At 48.4% G+C, this 24,692-nt stretch overlaps 1 protein-coding gene across 1 annotated transcript in view; it reads right to left on the bottom strand.

Annotated features, from left to right (window-relative positions):
* PAX7 (paired box 7) overlaps nucleotides 1-24,692 on the bottom strand; it is a 173,055-nt gene that overhangs the window by 42,528 nt on the left and 105,835 nt on the right. The window contains 3 exon segments of the mRNA XM_084822026.1: nucleotides 16,012-16,175; nucleotides 16,178-16,207; nucleotides 17,099-17,264. Coding sequence (XP_084678152.1) covers nucleotides 16,012-16,175; nucleotides 16,178-16,207; nucleotides 17,099-17,264 — 360 coding nt within the window.

The following is a 24,692-nucleotide window of genomic DNA, read 5'->3' as shown; positions in this document are numbered from 1 at the left end:
CAGTATCTCGCTCACCCTCCACCCAGCCTTTTCCCACACGCTAATGGAATTTGACTTTGCAGCAGCTGATACAATAACAGTCTAATTAATTCAACCAGAGGTTTACATTTTTTAAAAAAATGGGAGGGGGTGTGCTTCTGTCCACTTTTCAGTGAGCTCTTATTCCCAAAGGCGTAATCCATGGGGTTGTGGATTTTGATGGGATACTTGGGGCTGCTGTGTGTTGAACGTCAAATAGAATTGTTCTTCTGAAAGGGCCAAGCCAAGAAAGCAAAAGAGAGGAAGTGGACCAGGGAGAATGTATTTGTGCAATTAATGCAAGGGGTTGTATCCAATGTTTCATCTAACTTCAGTCTCATTCATTTCGGTGGGTCTACTTTAACTAGGACACACATTGGATACAACCCATGGTCTTTCTGCCATTTGGATATGAAAGCTGGCCCCGACTAAGATGGCAGCCAAAAATGTGATGGGTCAACTCCGTTGCATTGACATGTTATAAACCATAGTTTATTTGCTGTATTTGCCAGATGTCCAGTCACTTAGTTGTCTGGGCGATGTACGTAAGAACATCAGAAGAGCCCTGTTGGACCAGACCAAGGGTCCATCTAGTCCAGCATTCTGTTCGTACAGTGGCCAAAGAGCTGCCTACTGGAAACCCACAAGGAGGACATGAATGCAACAGCACCCTCCCACCCATGTTCTCCAGCAACTGGTCTGCATAGGCTCACTGCCTCTGTACCATTATGCAGTTTAAAGGTGCAATCCTATGCATGTTTAGACAGAAAAAAAAGTCCCACAAAATACCTACAGAAAAATGTCCTACAATGATGGCTATGAATGCTGGGAGTTGTAGGACCTTTTTTCTGTCAGAGGTTTGCATCGTAGAACTACTTAAAACAACCCACAGAATTCAATGGAATACAGACACTCAAATCCACTAAAAGGAGAACATCAAACAAAGAGTAAACCCATTGCCAGTCCTAATCGTACATCAAATCACACAGAGTGCTCAGAACAGCCATATAGGGCATGGGGTCTCACCCTAACTGTCATATTGATGTAACAATATCAGTCTTGGAGGGGCATTAAAATGATGGGGGATCGTCTGGAAAATGCAAGAAGCTGTCAAAGGCCCTGGGAGAATGACAGTCTTTGCCTGGTGCTGAAAAGTCATTAATGTGGGTGCCACATGAACCTCTCTGGGGAGAGCATTTCACAACCAGGGCAGCAGCAGCAGTGGCGGGAACCACAGAAAAGGCCATCTCCCTTGTACTCAGCGTTAGGATTTTACATTGAGGGGGCATTCAGAGAAGAGCAAAGCCGACCATTTGAGCAACCCATGAAGCTGCCTTTTCTGGAGTCAGCTCTTGGTCCATTTAGCCCAATAGTGTTGACACTGACAGGCAGCAATGGAACTCCGGGTTTTCAGGCAGGAGTTTTTCCAGCCCTACCTGGACATGGCTGGAATGAACCTGCATGCAAATCGGGGGCTCTACCACCGAGCTACGGCACGTCCCCTAAAAATGAAGTCACATTCTAGTCCTCATGGCTCTGAATAAAGGGCTGGTTTATACAGGAACAAAGGAAGAGGCCATAGGAAGTCAGACCATTGCTTTATCTAGCTTAGCGTCAGGGCTGGCACCGATCAGCATGGCCGGGCACCTGGGGAGGGCCCAAACCCTAGGAGGGGCCCACTGACAAGAGCCCCCTGGAGCTGCTCCTCCTCTTTCCCATTGCGACCAGCTTGCTCACCTGCCTCTCGCTCGGCCCAGACAACGGTGGTGGTGAGAAGGCGGAGGAGCAGATGCCATGGCCTCCTTGCTCCCTGGCTCTCTTAAGGAAGCAAGTGGGAGCCACGATGAGGAAGAGGAGGAAGAGCAAGAGCCGCTGGTGACCATGGTGGTGAGAAGGTCGGCTCATAGAGGGAGGGAGGGAGGGAGGGGGCCCCTGGAGGGGTTCTTGCCCCAGGGCCCTCCAAAACCTGGAACCAACACTCCTCAGTATTGTTTCTATCTATGCTGACTGGCAATAGCTCTCCAGGTTTTGAGACAGGGGTCTTTTCCAGTTCTACCTGGAGATACCGTGGATTCAGGGCTGCCTCCAGGTTTGACTGGGAGGAAGGAAAAGTGTCCTCTGGTGTCCCCATACTTCCGTGATAGGCTCTGGTGGTCTTACCCAGCAGCATTTGAGTTTCTGCTTGCCATGCGAAGTCCCAGAAATGCACCTGGCACTGTGTTGCCCCAGGGCATTTTTGGAAATTAAAATGGCAGCTGGACCCATGAAAACAGCAACTGGTCGGAGTGCCAGAAAAAGTTTAATGTGTCGCAAAATTTGGAGAAGTGTACGATCCGAAGGATAACCGTGTTCCAATCTGCATAGCACTCTGGGAAGTATGAATGGGGGTCAGTTTGCTTAAAAATGGTGGCCAAACACAATTCACCCCCATCTGTGCCACAAAGCCAATTCAGAATGAGGGAAAGGGTGCACATTTTTACCCCATTTTTTCTCCCCTCCCTCTGAATTGTCGCTGAAGCAATTGTGGTACAAAACTATTAAAAATAAATAAAATCCATCCTCAGAATCCCCTTTCCAAAACACTGAACAACCTGACACAATTTTGAGCTGGCAGTAAAGATCAATTCTCCCCTGCCTACCGATCTGGACAGTGCGATGGGCACAAAAATAGGAGGAAAAACGGCCCCTCTTGCCCTCAGCTTCCCACTCAGAGAAGCAGCAGCAACAATGCATCGAGAGCCTGGGATCTGCTACATAGCGCAGAGTTATTGCCTGCCCAAATTATAGCGGCTTAACAATAATGAACGGCCCTCCCACTGGCTTGCAAAAGGACTGGTCATTGCAAGATAATGTACAGGTTTTTTCTCCTCCTTTCTTCTCTTCCCTCTTTACTAAACGCCCCTTTGAATGGAGGCGTTTCCCTGTGGATAGGGGCTGAAGATAATAATGGCCCGACCATCCCAGCCACCTGCACATTCAGCGGGAATTTTCTCCCCCGCACACACATAATTAAAGTGGCGCTGAGTTAACTGGCAGCGTCCGACACAGCGCATTAGGCAGGAGAAAGAGGCTGAGGCGGGGAGGTGGTGGTGGGGGACACTGAAAAAAGAAAGGAAAGCGGCAGGCAGGTGAGATGAGAGACTGGAGGCACGCTTGCAACAGAACAGGGGGAAAAAGAGACCTGGCTCCTCTTCTTGGTTTAGAGTGTCTTGTGGAAATGGAGGAGAGGCATTAAAAAAGGAGAGGGTGGTGGGTGGTGGGGGGTGCTGGGTGGGGGAAAAACCCAAGGCACGCAGCGCGTCCTTATCGCAAGGAGACAGTTGTCGGGAATCACTTTGAGTGACTCGTTTTGTCTCCGTGGTCCCCCCCCCTTCCCGCCATCAAGCTGGCCTCAGGACATGGATCAAAGGAAAGGCGCCGAATGCTCGCTGGAACTTCTGATCCCTTCTTGGTAGAGACGCGCCCAAGTGGCGGGCAGGTCTTCTCGACATCAAATGAAGAGGAGAGGGAGGCAGAGGGCGGGGGAAGACATGCGGGGAGAATGAGGCAGGAGCGCTCGGTGCCGCCTCAGATTCTGGAGGATGGGGGGAAAAACACCGACGTCCAGAGCACAGCGGAACCAGTTCCGGCACCACTTCCTAGCCAGAGGCCTGCTGCGTCGGAACATGCGGTCATTTAGGCTAGCAACCTGTTCCCTAGAGTGGTCAATTAGCTGCTTTCAGGAAACAGGGCGCAGAGACAATTGCCCTCCCTGTTTGTCCCCCAGAAAAGGCAGAGGGCCTTGGAATAGGGGGAGGGGGCTGTTTATTTATTTTTTTACATTGCTATCCCACCTTTCTTCCTCTTGCAAGGAACCCAAGGTGGCTTACGTGACCCTCCTTCTCGCGGTTTTATCCTCACAACAACCCTGCGAGGTAGGTTTAGGCTGAGAGTCAGTGAGTGATCCGAAAGTCCCCCAGTGAGCTTCATGGCTGAGAGGGGACTAGAACCCTGACTACTACACCACACTGGCTCTCTTGATAGCTGAGGATCAGTTCTCCAGGCAGAACCACGAACACCCCCTGAGTCTGAAGCCTTGGAGAGCTGCTGCCAGCCAGTGTTGACAATACTGGGCTAGATGGACCCAGGGTCTGACTCAACAGGAGGCAGCTTTCTGTGTTCCGATTTAAATCAGACAAGGACTAGCCAGGTGAGAATGGAGGGCGCCAGGTTGGGGAAGCGTGGCCTAAACCACGGTTTCCCCACCTTAGAGTGACAGCAGTCAATTTGGAAAAAACCCTTAGTTGTTTTAGGGGGTGGCAGAATTTTGATGGACAACTATGTTCAGCTGTTTTAAACTTTTGGATGCTTGAATTCTGTTCTAATTTAATTCTGTTGTAAGACGCCTTGAGTTTTCCACCCCCCACACATACAACAAAGGTGTTTAAGAAATCAAATACTACTTCTGCTAATGATAATATCAAATAATTTTGCTCTCCAGAAATCATTTATATCCCTAGACTCCAAAATCACTTATATCCCAACCCCAAAATTTAGAGGCGGAGTGATGCAATACACCTCGTTTGGCAAGTCCTGGATGCAGGAGCCTGTGTGTTGTGGCCCACCATCTCCAGCTGTGCAGTGGCCTTTTTGTGGTCTCCTGGGGCCATCTGCTGTTCCACCAGCCTGTAAATCGGTCCAGGGATAACACACGCCAGAAGCAGTTACCTTGAAATCGGAGAGGGGTGGGTAGAAAACCTTGTTTATTTCCCTTTGTCCAATTCCCAGGGGCGGGCCACCATTTTCGCCACCCCGCTTTGCTGCTTAACCGAGATTAGATCACGCGGCCCTGCTTTCTCCAGCCTCCCGCCCCTGCCGTTCTCTCTCTTGGCTCCCTGAGTGGCTCATGATCCCCTTTCAGGCCCGAATTGACTGCAGTATGATCTGCCTCATTGCCTGAACCTGATAAGCTTAAAGACTGGGGCTTATCAGCGCAACTGTGGATGTGCGCACCTTTGATCAGTTTACTCATTTGCTGACCGCAGACCCTGGCAGGATGGCTGATCTCCCCACCTGCGCCCAAAGCATCATTCTCTTGCACGGCAGGGTCTAATGGGGAAACAGGGCGGGGTTCCGGTAGCTCCCCAGAAGACCCACCCCCGTCTCATAATTTCTCTTTCCCCCTTCATTCTGCCAGACTCATTTCTGGTTCTCCATGAGCTAAGGTCAAACTGCCCCTCTCTTCAGGGCATTAAAAAAAATAATCATCTGATGGCTCAGACCAATGGTCCATTGAATTCAGTTTTCCCCAACCAGAAGCCCTCCAAATCATTTTGGAATTTGTTTTACTTTCTGTATTTTCATCCCGCTCTTCAGCCCCCCCCCCCAATTTCCCAAACTGGCTTACAGAAGTTAGTAATGAGAGGGTCCCTGCCCTCAGCCTTACAATCTAAAAGGCATGAAATTTAGGAAACTTATGCAAATCCAACTGGGAATTGTGAATGAAGTGAATAGGAGGACATGTTTGCTAATTTGCCATCATAACCCATCTCCATTGATAGCCTTCTTCTCCATGAATTTGTCCAATCCCCTTGGAAAGCCATCCAAGTTAGTGGCCATCACTACATCCTGTGCTAGCGAATTCCATAGTCTAACTATGCACTCTGTGAAAGACTTCCTTTTATCTGTCATGGAATCTCCCACCAATCAGCTTCCTTGGTCAAAGACCTTAGGTGCAATGCATCATGGGAACAAGAGATGTTGCTAGGCTCTTAAAATATTTGTGGCCCAATGGCATCAATGGAAATTTTCTTTAAAGTTTCATTGCCATGTGGAGGGGGAGTTTGAGGGGCCAGAGTGCAAAGGGAAGGGAGAGTTAATCCTTCCCTCCCCAACTGTAATTCTCCTAGAAATCCACCCTCCCTCCCCTTACATGCTGCATGGCATGTGAGCTTAGGAAAAAACTCCCATTGGCATCAATGAGAAAACTGTTTCTAAGCATAAGTTCCTTGCAGGGGTGAGAGTTGGAGGGGTGTGTGTGATTTGCAGCATGTGTAGAGGGGAGGCTGTCTGCCCAGCTGCAACCCCCCTTGAAATTGCCTCCTTCATGGCAATTAAACTGTGGAAACCTCCTTCTCTAATGGACACTAGGGGCCCCGAGAAAGAGATCCGGGGCCCTGACCTAGCAATGCCCACTGATGGGAACTAAATTGCCCTAACTTCCCAGTGTCCCCATTCTGGAGCAGGCAAGGAACCCGAGTGTTCTGGACTCTGTTCCAGAATGAGAATGCGCGACATGGACTTCCCAAACACAGTAGAAAGACAAACAAAATCCGCCCTTCTGGTTTGTCTGGGGTTTGTCAATCATTTGACCCCCAATCAGCACAACGTGGAATATGCTGTCAACCAGTGGCAGAGGCAACGAGCCTGGCTGGTGCCAAGAGAGGTGTCCAAGGGCACCACACTGGAGACCTCAGTCCTACACCCTTGGCAGCTTGTGCCAGGCCTTTGTTCCCCACCCCCCAAACAGGTCTTCTGCAATTCCACTTCTCTGTCTCTCTCCTGTGCCCCCCACTGAACGCCTGGCTCCCCGTGGGTTATTGCCGCAGCCTGTCAAAAGCGCGTCCACCTCAGAATTCCAGAGGTCGCCCAACGCCCCCTGCCGTGGTCCTCGCTGCTCTGGCATTAATTGCTAATCTCTCATTTTCTCTCCCCTCTATCTGGCCTGCCCGAACCTGTCTCCCAGGCTCCCTTATTAATCACATCAAGGAGGACAAACATTCTGCATTATGATTATCCACAGCCTCCACCCCTCAGCCGAGGGAGCTTGTGTCTCAGGCGCTCTTAAGCAGCCTGGCACAAAAAGACACACACACACACACACGCAGTGCCCGTTGGGGAAGGGACCCAGTGCAACCTCCAAAATATGAGCTCATCACGAGAACTGACTTCTTATGGTCTGGAGTGACAGACCAAGAAGATTCTCCTTTGGGGCTCACTTCCCACCTGAATTTTTTTTTTTTTTTTAAATGGTGTGATACATCAAGGAGCTAGAAAATAGCTCCCTCTCCAAAAGGATATTGTCAAACAGTTGCAGAAAGGGGCAAACATAATGGTTCGGGGCCTTGGATCAACTCTGCTTAGAAGAAAAGGCTGATAAAGCCTCTGGGGGTTTTTTTATGTTCGGAAAACAGTGCTTAATAGGCGACCTGAGATTCAGACAGGGACAGCCTGGGACATTTTGCTACCAGGAGCAAAGAACAAGATGGCGCCCTTCCCATCACATGTACATATGAACAGGTAGTTTAAATTTTCTTTGGCCTTGGCAGTGGGACAGGGGCCTCCACCACAACTGAATCCAGCAAGCTATGTGGCTCACAGCCACCCCTCAGCATCTGCCTCCTGGGGCAACTGCCTCACTCTGCTTAATGGTAGGGCCGACCCTGGATTTATAAACAATGAGTGGTGTAGAGGAAGTGGATTGAGAGAGAGAGCGCGAGAGAGCGAGAGAGCATTTTCTTCTCTCATGATACTAGAATTTAGGGTCATCCAATGAAACTGATTGGCAGTAAGATCATAGAAACATACAATCATAGAATAATAGGGTTGGAAGGGGCCTACATTGCCATTGAGTCCAACCCCCTGCTCAGTGCAGGAATCCAAGTCAGAGCATCCCCGACAGATGGCTGTCCAGCCTCGTCTTGAGCGCCTCCAGTGTGGGAGAGCCCACCGCCTCCCAAGGTCATTGGTTCAATTGTCGTATTGCTCCAACAGTCAGGAAGTTTTTCCTGGTGTTCAGCCAGCATCTGGCTTCCTGTCACTTGAGCCCATTATTATGTGTCACTTTGGGAGGATCAAGCAGAGATCCTGGCCTTCCTCACTGTGACAAGTACTGGAAGAGCGCTATTCTGTCTCCCCTCAGTCTTCTCTCCTCAAGGCTAAACAGGCCCAGTTCTTTCAGTCTGTCCTCATAGGGCCTTGTTTCCATTCCCCGGATCATCTTCGTTGATCGAGGCTGAGCAAAATAAAGCATTCCTTCCTACCTTTCAAAATTAACTTATGGAACTCATTGCCACGTGATTTAGGCTTGGATGGTTTTTAAAAGGCGGGCTACAAAGCACCAGTGCTGGCTCAAGTCCTGCAGGCCCTTGGGCAAGACCCCCTCCACGGGCCCCTTCCATTATTGGGTCTCCCTTCTCACCACCGTTGTCACCAGCAGCCCTTGCTCTTCACCCTCTTTCTCAGCTTTGCTACCCCTTGCTTGCTTGACAGGCAGAGCGCCAGGGGGCAAGGAGGCCGCAGCGTCTCCTGCTCCTCCTCCTCACCACCACCATCGCCTGGGCCAGAGCGAGAGGCAAGGTGAGCAAGCTGGTTGCAATGGGGGAGAGGAGGAGTAGCCAATTCAGGGGGCTCTGTCAGTGGGCCCCTGTTGGGTGTGGGCCCTGGGCAGGTCCCCCACCATGCTTGCCCTTGACGCTGCCCTGAAATGCACAGAGGCAGTGATGAGGTCTGCAATGGACCCTACTGGTTAGATTTTAGTACCTGCTGGGTTGGATTTGGTTATCACGGCGGTAGGGCCACCTCTAGGGCCTGGCCAGGGGTGCCTTTTCCTCCTAATAACTGAAGTGTGTTGGTGCACACTTTCAAAATGTGTGCATTATTCATGCGCATGTTCCAAACGCGTGTCTTTTTAATCGCGCCGCAAGCTTGGAAATCTGTGGAGTTTGGCTAGATGGCATTCGGGTCTGGGAGGTGCAAATTCCATAAATCCTGGTCAAAACCGAACCAAAATGGATTGTTTATATATCCCTGGCCCTCGCCCTGCTGTCAGCCAACAGAGCAAACCCCTGGAATCTAGGCTCTGGTGCGGATTATGGAGAAAGAGGGGGGAGGAAGGGAGGATGTGCCACTGGAAGGTGTTTTGAAAATGAAGAGCCCCAACTTAGCTGAGCTGCTGGGCAAGAAAGCCACGTCTGGCGTTACAGCAGTGATGCCGTTAGGGCTGGAACTTGGGGCAGAAGTGAAGGGCCCCACTCAACAGGATGCGGAGGGCCCCAAACTTACCAGGGCTGATGTACCACATTTTGAAGTAAGCAAAATAATACACAATACTGTTCAAAGAGCTCCCTGCCACCCCCCATAAAGCCATTGAACAAAATCCAGTGTAAACTCTACTTACAGTAGAGCTATTGAAATAAAGGCTTAAGCCACTAACTCAAGTCCCATTCATTTACTCTAAAGTAGGATGAATGTTGGATTTTGGTTTTGCCCATTACGTCCAGAGAATCAAATCACCTGAATGGACAGTAGAGGAAGACTACATTCACAATCCTCACAACGTTTCTGACTTGAAACAAGAAAGGGGGGATGGGGGGGGTTACTAGTTACAGAAACACCTGCACAATCCCCTCTTCTGTCCTCCCCCACCGGTTGAAATCCTGGGAGCCCAAACTAGGAAAATAAACTTCTCTCTCTTTTCACACGAGAAAAAAAAGCGACATTTTGCTCTTTTTTCCCACTGCCTGGTAGCAGAGGCTTTTAACTGACGGGAGCAGATGGCTCAGGAGGGGGGTTGCGGGCTGGGTGCAAAGAACGAAAGAAAAGTTTACGGGAAAGAAATACCAGCTTTGTGGGATCATGTAGGTTAAAGGTTCACAGAGTGAGAGCTATACGTGATATCGAGCTTTGGGGCGTGCCGGAAGGATCTTAGCAAAGCTTTTGGTGGGGTGGGAAAAATCAGACTCTCCGTTTGCCTTGTGGAAATGGGAAATCCATCCCTTAAAGCACACACATGTGTGAATTCGTGCTGTATATAAACCAGCGATACTTCAGTGCAGAGGCCATGATTTTGACACATAAAAATGCACTGCGTAGCCAGAGATGGGGGAGCGGGTTGGAGTGTGTGAGGGGGCATCCATCTTCAGCTCATGGGCCATATAGTGACAGAATATATAATTTATCATTTTCCCCATTATATAGTGTCCCACATAAAAAGTTCCCTTATATGGCACACAGTCAACAGTATTACAGAAATGGTAATTTGTGGCTATTCCCTATGGTCACGTGGGGCTGTTCGTAGCAGAGGAAGGCTGGAGACTGCTGTTCAAACTGTTGAGTCACTCCGCAGGTGAGAGTCGTGTTTTATACCGGCCTTTGTTCCTGCTGTCCATTCAACATTACATGGTGTTAGTGGTGGGACAGATTACTCATTCCACAGACATCTGGCAAATACAGTCCCTACGACCCACAAGGGCTCACACTCATGCCCAAGGGAGGGTCACAACAGTGCTACCAATATTTGCGTCAGGGCTCAGGTTTTTGGGGTGGGTGGGCTTCCCTGATGATGCAAGAGAGACAGTCACTATTTCTGTAACCTGGTTTAGTCTGGTTTCTGAATGCGGATGTATAAGGTTTCCACTAAAGAAGGAAACGACGGCTCCAAAATGTAGCCGATGAGACTCATAAGAAGCACCCTTCTGGACTGGAGCAAGAGTCCATGGAGCGAAGCACTATCCTCTGATAGGTACCTCTGGACCTTCACAAGTGGGGCACGGGGATGGTAGGACCTCATGTTGCTTCCCTCCAACATCTGGTGTTCAGTAGTAGATTGCTTCTGGATATAGAAGTTGCACTTAGCCATCACAGGTAATAGCTGTTAGCCCACGTTGAACCCTTTCCCACATTTGTTTAAAGCATGGGTGTCGAACCCAGTGCCGGCTCCAGGTTTTGGACAGCCCTTGGGCAGGAGACCCCCAATGGGCCCCCTGCCTCAGTGAGTCAGCCTTCTCACCACCCTTGTCACCAGCTGATCTTCCTCCTTCTCCTCGTCTTCGTCCTCCTCATTGATACCACTTGCTTGCTTGAGAGGCAGAGAGCCAGGGAGCAAGGAGGCCGCAGCATCTCCTCTTCCTCCTCCCCTCTGTTGTCTGAGCCAGAGCAAACAACAGGTGAACAAGCCAGTTGCAACGCAGAAGAGGAGCAAGTCCAGGGGGCTCTTGTCAGTGGGCCCCTGCTGGGGTGTGGCCACTTGGCGGGACCAAATTGTTAGCATTGTCATTATTATAATTGTTATCTTTATTAATTTCATTTCCACCCCACCCTGGGGCCATTTGCAAAAATTACAACGCACCAATATAACACGATAAAACACAGTCTACATTTTTAACAGACAAAGTGGAAAACAATTTAAATAGCCATGTCACTAAGATACTAGACCTGATAAAGACAGCTGACATAAATGCCCCTTCATGTGCCATCAAATGCCTGGGAGCAGAGGGCAGGTTTAGCCTGGTGCCCAAAAGATGACAGTCTTGGCACCAGGTGGCCCTAGTGGGGAGATAGTTCCATAATCAGGGGGCCACCACTGAGAAGGCCCTCTTCCATATTTCCACCTTCTGAGCCTCCCTTGGAGGAGGATCTCAGAGGAAGGCCTCTGATATTGATCGTAGTGTCTGGGTAGGTTCAGGTAGGGAGAATCATTCCATCAGGTATTGCGGTCCCGAGCTGTGTAAGGCTTTATAGGTTAAAATCGGCACTTTGAATCAGGCTTGGAAACATACAGGCAGCCAATGAAAGCAGACCAGAATTGGGATTATCTGCTCAGACTTTCTGGTCCCTGTTATTAATCATTTTGCACCAGCACCAGCTTCTGAACAGTCTTCAAGGGCAGCCCTACATAGAGCACATTGCAGTAATCTAACTTGGAGGTTCCCTAGCTAAATAGGGGGGACAGTGTAAGGATTGAGAAGGGGTGGTAATAGCCTAACTTGACTATGGGGTTAGAGCGGTGCTGTTTGGAGTCGTAAAAATACACTGAGAAGGCCTGCTCCCTTGTTACCTTGTTGATCAGTGGGCGAGGCCAAGGGAGGGGTGTGGCCACCTGAGAAATGCAGGTGGATGAGGCTGGGAACCCCAGAGGGCCAGTTCTGCACCCCTGCCCTAACAGGACACATCAAAGCCGGCATGCTTTACACCGCTGACAATGATGTTCCGGAGTTGTTAAGGGTGCCACATTGCCCAACACACGGCACCGGCGTTAGAGAGCGGTTGCCTTCGCTCCTTTCTCGACACGGACGCTTTCCGTCTCATTTCTCTCTCGCTCGCCCTCCTTTCTCTCTTTTGTCCATGTATATAATAAGCATTTAAAATGAAGGCTTGCCAGACCAGGGGATGGGGAGGGGAGAGATTTGGGAAGGAGGGAGAGGAGCAGCAGCAGGAGGGGAGGGGGGTGTTAAATAGCAAAGAATTAGAAAAAACCCGATCAGATGCAAATCACTAGTGGAAAGAAAATTATGTGCAATTACTCGAGAAAAACTGGGCAGCTCTGCCCACCCTAGCCAACAAGATCTCATTAATAAGCAGAAAATAAGATTGAAATGGTGTGTAAAAGAGCTGGAAAAATGAATTTGAATGCTGCATTTGTCCACAATTACCCCCTCGTTCACACATATTTTATTGCAATTTTTTTATTATTCTTAATCTTTCCATCCCTCAAAGCAGATTGGGAACATCCTGGCATTATGGTTGCACAGGGAGAAGCATTACAGCTTTCCCTTTTTTCCCCCTGAAAGGGAGACCCTGCCCACGCACAAATGTGCAAGGGCCAGGCTGGCGAGGATCAGAATTCATTGCTTCGGCTTATTGCTGTGTAGGAACAAGTTCTTTTCAAAAAATTCCTGACCTTCAGAGGAACAGCAAGGCCAGTTGGTGTGCCATGCCTTCTCTCTCTCTCTCTCTCTCTCTCTTCATAGAAAGGAACACAGAAATGTCAAATGCTGCATTATACAGGGTCAAACCCTGGGTCCATCTAGTCCAGTATTGTCGACACTGACAGGCAGCAGCAGCTCTCCAGGGTTTCAGGCAGGATTCCTTCCAAGCCCTGCTGGAGGTGCCAGGGATTGAACCTGGGACTAGGGATGTCGGAGAAATCCACAATGGAATAAAATGAGTTTGGCTTTCTATGAATCTGACCCATGGATTCCACAACGGACTGGCTTTTCCTGAGTCTCACAGATTCTGTGGACTTGTGGACCTATTTTTTTACTTTCTGGAATTTTACGCAAATGTAGTCATACAAAAATACATTAGAAGGAAACACTGGCTGAAAATAAGCATTTCCCCTCTATGTGAAAGCATGAAAATGGACACGGGGGGGGGGGGATTTGTGCATTTGTACAAGTGGGAATGTGTGCAATTGCGAATTTGTGCAAATCTGGGTAATTGGAAAAAATCCTATTCCATCAATGAGCGGATGACAGAATGGAAGGCACCTGATAATCCATGCAGAGGGAACAGATTTTACGAAGTCCATACATGCCTGCACAGGACGTTCTGGGAGGTCTGAGTTTCAATGCCCACGTTCTCCCGGTAGCTAGGGAGGGAGTTCCAGGGAGCAGCAGTACTTCACTGACAGAGAATATGCAGAAGGTCTCAGGAAAGAATCCTGCCTGAAGCCCTGGAGAGCTGTCACCAGCCAGCGTCAACGGAGTCAACGTTGGAGGGGGATGGACCAGGATGCACCAAGAGTGTCCCTCCTTCCACTGGCTTCCTCAGGTCTCCCTCAAGTCCTCCTTCAAGCTAGCCTCTCCGTTTGGCACCCCTGACGATTCCTGCATGATTATTTCTAGAGGACTGCGTCTCCTGAAATACTGATGGGACGTGACCTTGTTTGCTTTGTTTGAAACAGAATTTTTTAAATTAAAAGAAAAGGGCTCTACAGGGCAGCCACTGACGCATTGCCAAAAGAGAGGGAGCGCATCAGCAAAAAAAGAGGACAAAAAAGGACAGCAATTCGCATAACGTGGGCACATGCAAATTTGTATCTATAGCTGCAGATTTAGAAGTAATAATGACAATGTAAATACAAATATAATACATCTCCCCATAGTTGAGAAGACTGGGGAGGGGCCGTAGCCCAGGGAAAGAGCACATGCTTTGCATGTAGAAGGTCCCAGGTTCAATTCCTGCCTTCTCCAATTGTGGCTGGAAAAATGCCTGCATGAAACTTAGGGATGTCAGAGACATCCACAACAGATTCAAATGAGTTTGAATTTCTATGAATCCAACCTGTAGGTTCCACAGTGGATTCCGGGCTTTTTCTGAGACATGCAGATCCATCCTGCAGACTTGTGGACTGGTTTTTCACTTTCTGGGGGGATTTGTGCTAACTCACATTAATGCTAATGCGCACTTGTGGAAATGTGCCAATTGGCCAATGCGCATTAGCGGTCATTCACATTGACTAGTGTGCATTAGCTCATTTTCACCACTGCGCAAGGGCGCATCAGCACTAACGTGAATTAGCGCAAGTAGAATGAAATTCTGGTGAGCAAAAAATCCAGTTCCATCAATGAGTGGATGACGGAATGGAAGACGCCTGACAATCTGTGAAACTTAGATGGAATGGATTTAACCAGAGGCCACTGCCAGTCAGTGCTGACAATGCTTAGATGGACCCAGGGTCTGACTCAGTATAAGGCAGCTTCCGATGTTCCTATAACTGACCAGGTAACCTGTGTTCCTGTTCAGTCTGCTGTCCAGGTGCTAACGTCAAGGCCCCGGCCTGCTCTCCCTCCTGGGGGGTTCTTTATTTTTAAACTGGACTCGGACTGGACAGTGCTTCAAAATAGAGGACACCATGAAACAGAGGACCATCCCATGCCAGCTCTCCAAAATAGAGGACTGTCTGTAAAGTAGGACACCTGCCCGCCCTTGTGCACTATCAAGTGAATGGGATACTTTCGACTAATTTGGATGTTATCATCCCCTTCATTCAGGATCCTCAAGACTTCACCCATCTTTACAATTGCCAAGAGATATAATCAGTAAAAACAACAACACACCTCCAGATAATCAATCCAAACAATTTAAAAAAGCAAACAAACTAAAATCAGTTGAGATCCTTAGTCTTGACATCCTCTGAAATACTTCCTCCACTGCTCACGCCACACCTTTGATTGCTCTATTGACAACACACCGGGAACGTGTGTTGCACAACTGGCACACCACCAGGGCCCAGATCCGGGCCTCTGTTACAGATTACACAGAACACCAACCAAACAGCAACATAAAGGAGCCTGTGTCTGTCTATGCATTGTCGGAAGACATCCTGCCTCCAGAAAGCATTATTACTGGTGTGATTGCTAACCCACTGGTATTGGACCAGCATAACTGATAAAATGACTGAGCTGAGTCTGAAAGCCCTCAGTCATCCCACTTTGACCCTTGCCCCTCTCCCCACAGTTCGTCTGGGCTCCACTTGTGACCCAGGAATGAGAACAGAGAAACCCCCTCTGATGGTACACAAAATTACAATGTACTGAGCCCAATGTCTTACTCGCCACTCTCATGGATAGCACAGAGTAGATGGAACCAGTTGGTTTCAAATGGATCATCACCAACCCAACACCAGAATCCATTGACTTCTGATTTCTTTTCAGGGTTTGCACCCCGATCCTTCCTAAACGGCGATTTCAAAGCAGCGTGCGAAAACTTTGCAACAAACCACAGAAGATGATCAATTGTTAAATCCAGAGACTGGCAGCAAATCTGAAACACAACAGCACTGGTGAGCGAAAGGACAACTCAACAGAGCTTAACCAAAGGCCTTGAGGGAATTAAATGGCAACAACGCGGGTGCCAAGTGTACATCTTGGGGATGGGTGTTTCAAAGGTGTGGGGCCACCACTGAAAATACCTTGCCTTTTTGTATAGGATATGTGGAGTGGGGCTTATGTCAAGGATCTCAGGGAAAGGAAAGAAAGATCCTTGCTCCCCTTGAAGAGATGAAATCCTCAGGGATCTTTGGTTGGCATCCCGGCAATTCAATAGATCTGAAACTGGCTGAACTTTGGAGGGTTCAACCAGTTTCAGATCAGTGGAGTTACCATGGTACCCAACCAAGGAGCCCTGGGAACTGCTGCTCTTCAAAGGGGGCCAAGGAACTTTCACATTCCCTACAGGTTGCCCACGGATTGCCACGCCAGAGAAGACATTAAAACATGGTGAATGTCCTACCTGTGGAGAAAGGCCATTGCTGACAGGGTTCATGTGATTGGCTGGAGCTGCAGGGTTCATGAAGCTGTCGGAGTAACTGGAGAAACTGTGCCGGGCCCCATAGGCGGAGCTCGAATCTGCGGCAGCTGCCGCCAACCCACCCTGGTGCATGGTGGAGGGGGGAGAGGTTGGGGTCTGTGCACAGTGCTGCCCCCGTCTGTGGGAAAAAATACCAGTTAGAAACAGTGGCCGTTATCACCCAACCATCATTCTGTTCCACTGGAGAAGGGCTAACATGGTGGGAAAGTGAAGAAGTCAACCAATACTGCATCCCAAAGCCCCGTCTCCCTTGACTCCATGCACTGATAGAAACTGCGTGCACATCTTTACTCATTTCTGATGTATAGCTGTGGTTAAAAATTGCTTGCACGCACAGGGCAATACTGTGTATGAAAAAAGCATACCAATGTTAATGCTAAGTTAAAAAAGAAAAGTTCTCAAGCTGATCTGGAAGTGGGACAAATTGGAAAAATGAGAAACTGGGAAAAACAAACCAATAGATTCACCTGTGCATGTATATGTGTGTGTGTGTGTGTGTGTGTGCGTGTGTGTGCGCGCGCGCGCGTACACGCGCGCACACACACACACACTCTGTTTATGTGTTTGCAGCTACACTGCTTTTATATGATGCATAATACTGTATTTTAAAGGTTTTTAATCTTTGTAAACCGCCCAGAGTACATTGACTATTGGGTGGTATAGAAATGTAAAAACTGAAATGAAACAAATCTCTAAGAATATTATAGACAACCCCACCCCCAAGATGACCCCCTACTAATATTAGATGATAGACAAACCCCTAGTAATATACCATCCAATATTAGTCTAACTTAAGTCCCATTCATTTCAATGGGCCTGCTCTAAGTAGGACTAAAGCTGGATACCACCCATAGACCAGCCTTCACCAATCTGGTGCCCTCAAGATGTCATGGGCGACCACTCCCAGAATTCCCCGGCTCCCAGTCCAACAGACCTGGAGGGCACCACTGCTGCAGACTCAGAACACTGCCCCTGCCCCAATACTGCTGACGAAACCCGGCGCGTTCACCTTGGGAAAGAGTGGTGGTGGGATAGGTCGAATCTGGCAGCTGATAGGGAGGCAAAGTCGGCATCCCGGTGGGCGGGAAGCCCCCCGGCAACAGGTGATTGAAAGCCGCCAGCTGGTTGGCTCCTGCCTGCTTACGCCACCGTGCTCTTCGGTTACTGAACCATACCTAGGAGCAGGAAGGAGGAAGGGAGTTATGGCTGGGTTAGCGCAGAGAAAAGGTGAGCGAGGGGAGACAGGAGAGAGGGGTACAAAGTGACACCTGGTGTGGAGAAAGTGGAGAGGGAGACATTTCCCCCCTCCCATAATACTAGAACCCAGTGGGGTCCTCCCATGAAGCTGGTTGGTGGGAAATTCAGGAATGATGGAAGGAAGGACCTCTTCACACAGCGCAGAGTCAAACTATGGAATTCGCTACACAAGATGTAGCAATGGCCACCAACTTGCTTTAAATGGGACTGGACAACTTCATGGAGGAGGAGAAGGCTATCAGTGGCTACTAGTCCCAATGGCTCTGTGCTGCCTCCAGTACCAGAGGCAGTGAGCCTGTGCACACCAGTTGCTCGGGAACATGGGCGGGAGGGTGCTGTTGCACCCATGTCCTGCTTGCGGGTTTCCCATGGGCAGCCGGTTGGCCACTGTGGGAGCAGAATGCTGGACTAGATGGACCTTGGTCTGATCCAGCAGGGCTCTTCTGATGTTCTTATGACCTTCTACATACAAGGCGTGTGCTCACCATAATGAGGGGCATAAATCTATGAAACTGCCTTTGCTCCATCTTGCCCAGTGCTTACTCCTCTGCCTGGCCTGATCTCAGATCAGTTGTTGTTCCTTCTTTTTCAACCCAATCCCACCACTGGAGATCCTTCCACGGGAGATGCCGGGGACTGAACTGGGGAGCTTCAGCCATGCAAAGCAGGTGCTCCATCCACTGAGCTATAGTGATCCCCTCCCACAAACTGTTGAGTGAGCAAGCCCGTCACAAGCATCAGCACTCCTCCATCTCCTCCCCACTCAGCTGTCATGACCAGTGGCCATTCCAGCAGGCAGTGACAGAGTGAAATAAGAGGGGAAAGTGGACCATTCCACCAGCCTGGTTGAAAGATTTAATGTTTTCCTCTTCCCTCTCCATCCTTCTTTCCTTGTGTGTCACGTCTTTTAGATTGTTAGCCTGCAGAGGCAGGGACTGTCTTGTTTAACTGATGGTATGTAAGTTGCAGTGGGAGCTTTCTTACCTGAGGAACAGGATAAAGACACTTCAAAAAAACATACCCTGGTGTGGTCGTATTTCTATAGATGTTTTCAGCCTTCCCCAAATGGGTGTCTTCCAGAAGTGTTCCCATCAGTTGGACTACAACCCCCATCAGACGTATTGGACTGCAACTCCCATCAGTTGTAGACCAACACATACAGAGGGCACCCCATTGGGGAAGGCTGAGCTATTGGACAGAGGCAGTGAGAAGCAAAACTGGCCACCAGGTGGCAGTAACAGGGGAACAGTGGTTGTTTTGTGGGCCACATTTGGCCCACAGGCTGAGAGTTGTTGACTGCTGCCTTAATCTTACTACCTGACAATTCAATTGGATGATTAATAGAGTGGAGGCTGGCCAATCAGAACCACCTCTGAACGTCAACATTCCTTTCTCGCAGTGCATGCTTACTGCATGCACAATGTTGCCTTCAAGCAGGAGTGTTCAACCTCTATTGGCCCGAGGGCCAACTTACATGTCAGAGAAACTCTTGGGGGCTGCATTCCAGTGATGGGCGGGGCAGAAGGCAAAAGGGGGCAGGGCATATTTAACTTAAAGTTCTAAATGCCAGAGACTAAGTCTTCGGAGAGGGATTTCAACCTTTTAGAATGGGAGAAAAACTGAACAAAACCCAAGAAATATTAAATCATCAGTCATCAGGGAAAGGGGGTGGGGCTAGGGGAAAGGGGTGTGGCCATCTGGTGAACTCCAGAGGGCCAGACTGAGGTACTAGGAGGGCTGGATTTGGCCTACAGACCTTTGGTTCTGCACCCTTGCCTCAAAAGCTAGGCCAGTATCTGCATACAAAATCTCTCCTGCTGCCTCTTTTCTCCCTATAAATCTCAACATGCCTTTATTTGAACCAGTCAAGCCACATGCTGTCATCCAGCTGCAATCTCAGATTTTTCAAATATTCTTTTTCAGTGTAATCCTCAAGCTCTCGGGACCGATTCTGGCTTGAGAAAGGATGGGGTGGTTGTTGTTGGTGGAGAGTTGGCTGAGAAATACGTGGCTAAGCTTTTGAGACGGTTGAGAACACAGCTGCTGTGTTCTCCGGGACCTAGAGGGCTAAGAGACATGATTAAATTTCACAGCGATGGAGGTAGGGTGAGTGGGGGGATGAAACTGAACAAAAAACCAAAGGTTGGAGGGGAAAAATCCAGTTGATTTTTCAAGTGGAAAAATCTGGTGTGGAAGACAAGACTGGGTTAATGCAATGGGGATCTAATTGTGTTTAGACAAAGGGAGAATAGGTTGGACTCAGGGTGATTTTTTCTTTCCTCAATGATCCTTTGGGTCTTAGCGTTGTGGTGAGAACTGTTTTTGACCTTCTATCATCACTCATTCATGCCAGGAAATCAAACATAGGGGATGCATGAGAATTTTGTTCCAGTTCACAAATCATGCAGAATTGTCCCATTTGCAACCCCAAATGCTAACGTGAGCAGGAGTGCAGTTCTAGGGAAATTTTGGCACTATCTCAAAAGTGCATTTGCATTCAAAATTGCACCCTTGAGCATCCCCCCAAACTGCATTGTCATGTTTTAGCCTGTGGAGGGAAAGTGTGCATTTTGGGTGCACATTCTTAAAAATGTACATTTTTCCCCGAATGGGGGAAAAAATAGAGGTGAAACAGGTTTGAGGTGGAATTTGGAGAACCTCCATGAGCTCGACAGTCTCATGTTTGACCAACCCTAATCAGAAAGAGCAGATGAAGTGTGGGCTGTAGGTGGATCTCCTGGTAGATCAGTGGACAATTGCCAGGACATCCGCAAGTTTTTCTGATAGGGGTGTGCACCGATCCCAAAGTTCAGTGCAGACCCTGATTTGGAAAACAGCCTGCTTCAGGTTGGATTGAGTTGGAGGTTGCCCTGACTTGGCTCAGGACCCGAGTCCAAGGTGAGATTTGGTAATCCAAAGCTTTGTGCCACCCAATGAGTAACGTTTCAAATCTACAGTGGTAACTTTTGGGCTGTTTGACAGGATAGGGTGAAATCTGCAGGCATACGAGACTCTGATGGTCCATCAGCACTAATGCACATTAACTAATTGGGGTGGGTTAGGGCATTTTAGAAAATGTTTTTATTGTAGAATTTTATTGTTTTAAACTGTTTTATTATATGCTTGTACATCGCCTAGAATGGCTGGGTGACCAGCCAGATGGGCAATTAATAAATTTAATAAATAAAATTTAATAAATAAAACTAATGCAGATTAGTGCATTAGCACTGCTGTGAATGAGCGCAAGTAGATGGAAGCCAGATTCCGGCTGAACATCAGGAAAAACTTCCTGACTGTTGGAGCAATACGACAATGGAACCCATGACTTAGGGAGGTGGTGAGCTCTCCCACGCTGGAGGCATTCAGAACAAGGCTGGGCAGCCACCTGTCGGGGAGGCTCTGACTTGGATTCCTGCACTGAGCAGGGGGTCGGACTCAATGGTCTTATAGGCCCCTTCCAACCCTACTATTCTATGATTCTAGATCAAAATTCTGCTTAAAAAAATATCTGATTCTGTCAATGGGTGGATGACAGAACAAACTTGACAATCTGCAAAACACAAACGGAATGCATTTAAGAAAACCTGTGCATCAGTAGGTGACAGTAGCTTATGTTTGCATGGCAAAGCATTGGTGGACTCAGATGGGAGTGACCCTCTTCGGTTTGTCAGCATTCCTGTCTCTGCACCCTCCACTTCTCCCAAGAGAATTAGGAATTAAGAGAAGCGTACTGCCCTTCTCCTTCTATAGCACTAGATGAGCTTTCCCTAAACTGGTGAGCTCCAGATGTCTTGAACTACAACTCCCACCACTCTGTCTGGGGGATGCTGGGTGTTGTAGTCCAACATATCTGAGATGGCGGTAGATTGGGGAAAGCTGCACTAGAGAAAAGTTTACATTGCTGCCTGGTGCCTGCTGAACAAAATAGACTGGTTCAGGACAGGTGAAAGAGGGTGCTTCCCTCCCAGTGGTGTCATCAGCCTCTGGAACTTGCTGCTGCCAGATGTGCTGATGGCCGCTCACCTTGAAAAACCAGTCTAGAGTGATCGAGAGAGAGGATATTTTATTTTTATTTTTTATTTATTTCATTTCTATACCACCCAATAGCTGAAGCTTTCTGGGCGGTTCACAAAATAGACTTTTCAGTAGCCATAAGAGCTCAATAGAACCTCCTTGTTCAACAGCAGTGTACCTCTGGAGAGCACATGCTTGAGACAAGCATCTGTTGCCTTCATGCTTCACTTGTAGGCTTCCTGAATGTATTTGGCCAGCCAATTGTGGTAGATTCAACAGATTTGTGGGCTGATGCAGCAAGTCTCTTTAACTTCCTACAATGTCAAGGGTTTAGATTTGATAAACCCTTTGAACTCGAAGCCAGTACTCCTCACAAGCATTGACAGATCCCTCCTTCTCCATGAACTTGTCTAATCAAGACAGCCGTGTGGTGTAGTGGTTAGAACATTGGACTCTGGCCGGAAAGACCCGGGTTCTAGTCCCCCCCCCCCCGGCTACAAAGCTTACTGGGTGTCCCTGGACCCATCACTGACTCTCAGCCTGACCTCCTTTCTGGGGTGGTTTTGAGGATAAAACAGAGAGGAGGAAGAGGATCATATAAGTCACCTGGGGCAAATTGGAGGAAAAAGGAGGGATAGAAATGTACAAAATTAAAAACATAAAATCGTTTCTTTTCATAATTTTGTTCGGTCCCCAAATTTTGCTTTTGGAATGTCATAATTTGGCCTTGCTAGATAAAGACTGAGAGCACATCTAGCCCAGTCTTCTGTCTCCAATTGTGGTCAGCGAGAGGACTCCAAGAAAATATATGTATGGCTAATATGACACGATGCACTTGGACTTTTGATCTCCTCCATCTCGCTGGTTCTAACCACAAAGGTTCCATTTGGCCTGTTACGGCTACTATCACTTTGAGAGAACTGTTTTCCATGAACTTATCTCATTTTTAAAAAATCCCCCCCCGCTCAAATCTTTCTCTGTCACATGTGCATTTGGAGCCCCAAAGAGGCTGCTCTCCTCTCTCACAAAAACAGGACATTTTGAGAGATAGATTGATTCCTTCTTATTTACAGCCCCTGTGGTGTGCATCTCTCTCCCTCTCTGAGTGTAGGAACCCCCGCTCCCAGATGATTCAAAAGTACATCCCAGCAATTCACGCAGGCGACATTTCCCTCTCGTCTATTCTTTGAAAGGTGGCCGAAGAGTCTCTCTCTCCTTTTTTAATGCTTATAAATCATTTTATTGGCGGTTAAAATATACAGGATTGAGCGTCGAGAGGGTAATGCAAGCCCCACTTCAAAGGGAGCCTGTTTTCACTCTACACAGTTAAGGTTTTATCAGCCACTAAAAGATTCTCCTGCCAGGGGAATCTGGTTACCAAAAATATATATAAAAAATGCTAATCCTAGAGTGACAGCCAATTTCTTCAGATACCGAACCTGCAGCGCAAAGGCAAAGGGGCTGGAGGATGCTGAGGGGCATGGAAGCAGCCTGAAGGTGGGTGGTCTACCCCGTCCCCATTGAAACACTCCCCTTTCTAGGTCAATGGGGTCCCACATGGTGAGTAGTGTCTGTAGCAAGTGACCCAGAGCAACTAAGATGGTGGCCAAGATGCTCCCATGTTGGATGTCCCAACCATTAAATTCGCTTTCAACTTGGAGCCAAAAGGTCCTTACGCTGTCCAATATCCTGCACCTCAAGGCTAAATCCTTCCCCAATTGCTCTTGGGGTTGGCAACCAAACCAGTTGACAACTGGGCCAAAGCAATAGAACAGTGCTCTCTTAATCCAGGGGTGCCCAACCTCTTTCACCCCAAGGGCCAAATTAGATTCTGGAGAAGCTCTTGGGGGCTGCCTTCCAGTGGTGGGTGCGGCCCCAAAGCAAAAGGGGCGGGGCTGAATTACCCAAACTACCAGCATATTTCCATTTGCAGCTCTGACTGCCAATAATGAAGCCTTAGGAGAGGCATCTCAACTATTTAGAATGGGAAAAAAACTACAAATGCTGGGGAACCAAATGATTAGTGGTTGGGGGGAAGGGGTGGGGCCAGCAGAACGGGGAGTGGCCAGCTGGGGAACCCATGGACCTGAGGTTCAACACCCCTGTCTTGATGAGTCTGAGAATCCAGTCAACACCATAATCTTCCAGGTTCTACACATAATCTCTCCAGGACAATGCCAGGCTCCGCCTCTGACCTCTTAAGCTCCGCCCTCTCAGAACCAATACTTTTTGAAATCCAAACTTGCCAGCTCTGAACGGCCCACAAACCACTGAATTTTCTCAATGCTGGCACAGCCTGGCAAAATTCACTACCTCGAAGGCTGGCACAGACACAACACTTCTGAGTAGGGAGAAATCTGCAACAGGTGCAAAAAAGTTCAGATTTCTATGAATCCAGCCCGCAGATTCCACAGCAGATGGGCTTTTTCCAACTCATGCAGGTTCCACAGACGTGCGGCCTGGTTTCTTTCTTTTGGGGTGGGGGTGGGGATTTGAGCTAATTCGCAAATGCTCTAATGTGCAGAAGTTAATGCAAATTAGCTCTAATGCATGTTAACTAAAGCATATTAGCACATTTGTGTATGCGTGCAAGGGCCCATTAGCACTAGTGGAGATGAGCACAAGCAGAATGACATTCTGGTAGAAAACATTCCGATTCCGTCAGTGAGAAGACAGCGGAGGAAAAAATGCCTGACAATCCGCGAAACACAGATGGAGCAAATTTTTAACAAAATCAGTACATCACTATCACAGAGTGTCTTTGGAAATAAGATAGAGCCAAATGATGACTTGTAACAGAGCAAGTCTAGAGGGCTTGAGCAAGTGAACCCAGTTGCATTTTTACAGAAAAGGGCGCCCCATGTCTGTCTGTCTTCAGATTAAGGCCATTAGTGATATCTGATCAAGCTATCACAAGGCACAGCTGAACCCAGAATATTGCCCTCTTTAGAATGAGATAGCTATATTGCCCCCAAATAGGTGGGTTTAAAAAAAGAAGCGTGGAATATAGACACTATTTTAATCAGGTTCCTTCCCCGAAGGTGTAGAATCACAGGTTTGGGGGTGGGGGTTTTGTAGATCATCTAGTCCAGGGGGCTGATGTCTTGCTAGATGACTGGGCAATTTGCAATAGATCAGCAAGGTTTCTGACCCCCCGCAATGGTCTCACAGCAGCAATAGCTAAAAAGCTCCCCCCCCCCCTACATTATGGTGCTGGAAAAGATGGGTAGGAGGAGACCCAGGAGCAGGGGTTTGTGTGAATGAGCCTGCAACTTGGTTCCGGTACTGTCGATTCCAAGTTCCTGGCATAGAGTGCCATCTCCAGGTTTTGG

This window comes from Heloderma suspectum, chromosome 15, assembly GCF_057233095.1.
Source record: "Heloderma suspectum isolate Gila_16-S chromosome 15, 16-S_ref, whole genome shotgun sequence".
NCBI classification, from domain to species: domain Eukaryota; kingdom Metazoa; phylum Chordata; class Lepidosauria; order Squamata; family Helodermatidae; genus Heloderma; species Heloderma suspectum.
The sequence above is the reverse complement of the archived record's forward strand: the minus strand, read 5'-3'. Positions and strand labels throughout refer to the sequence as shown.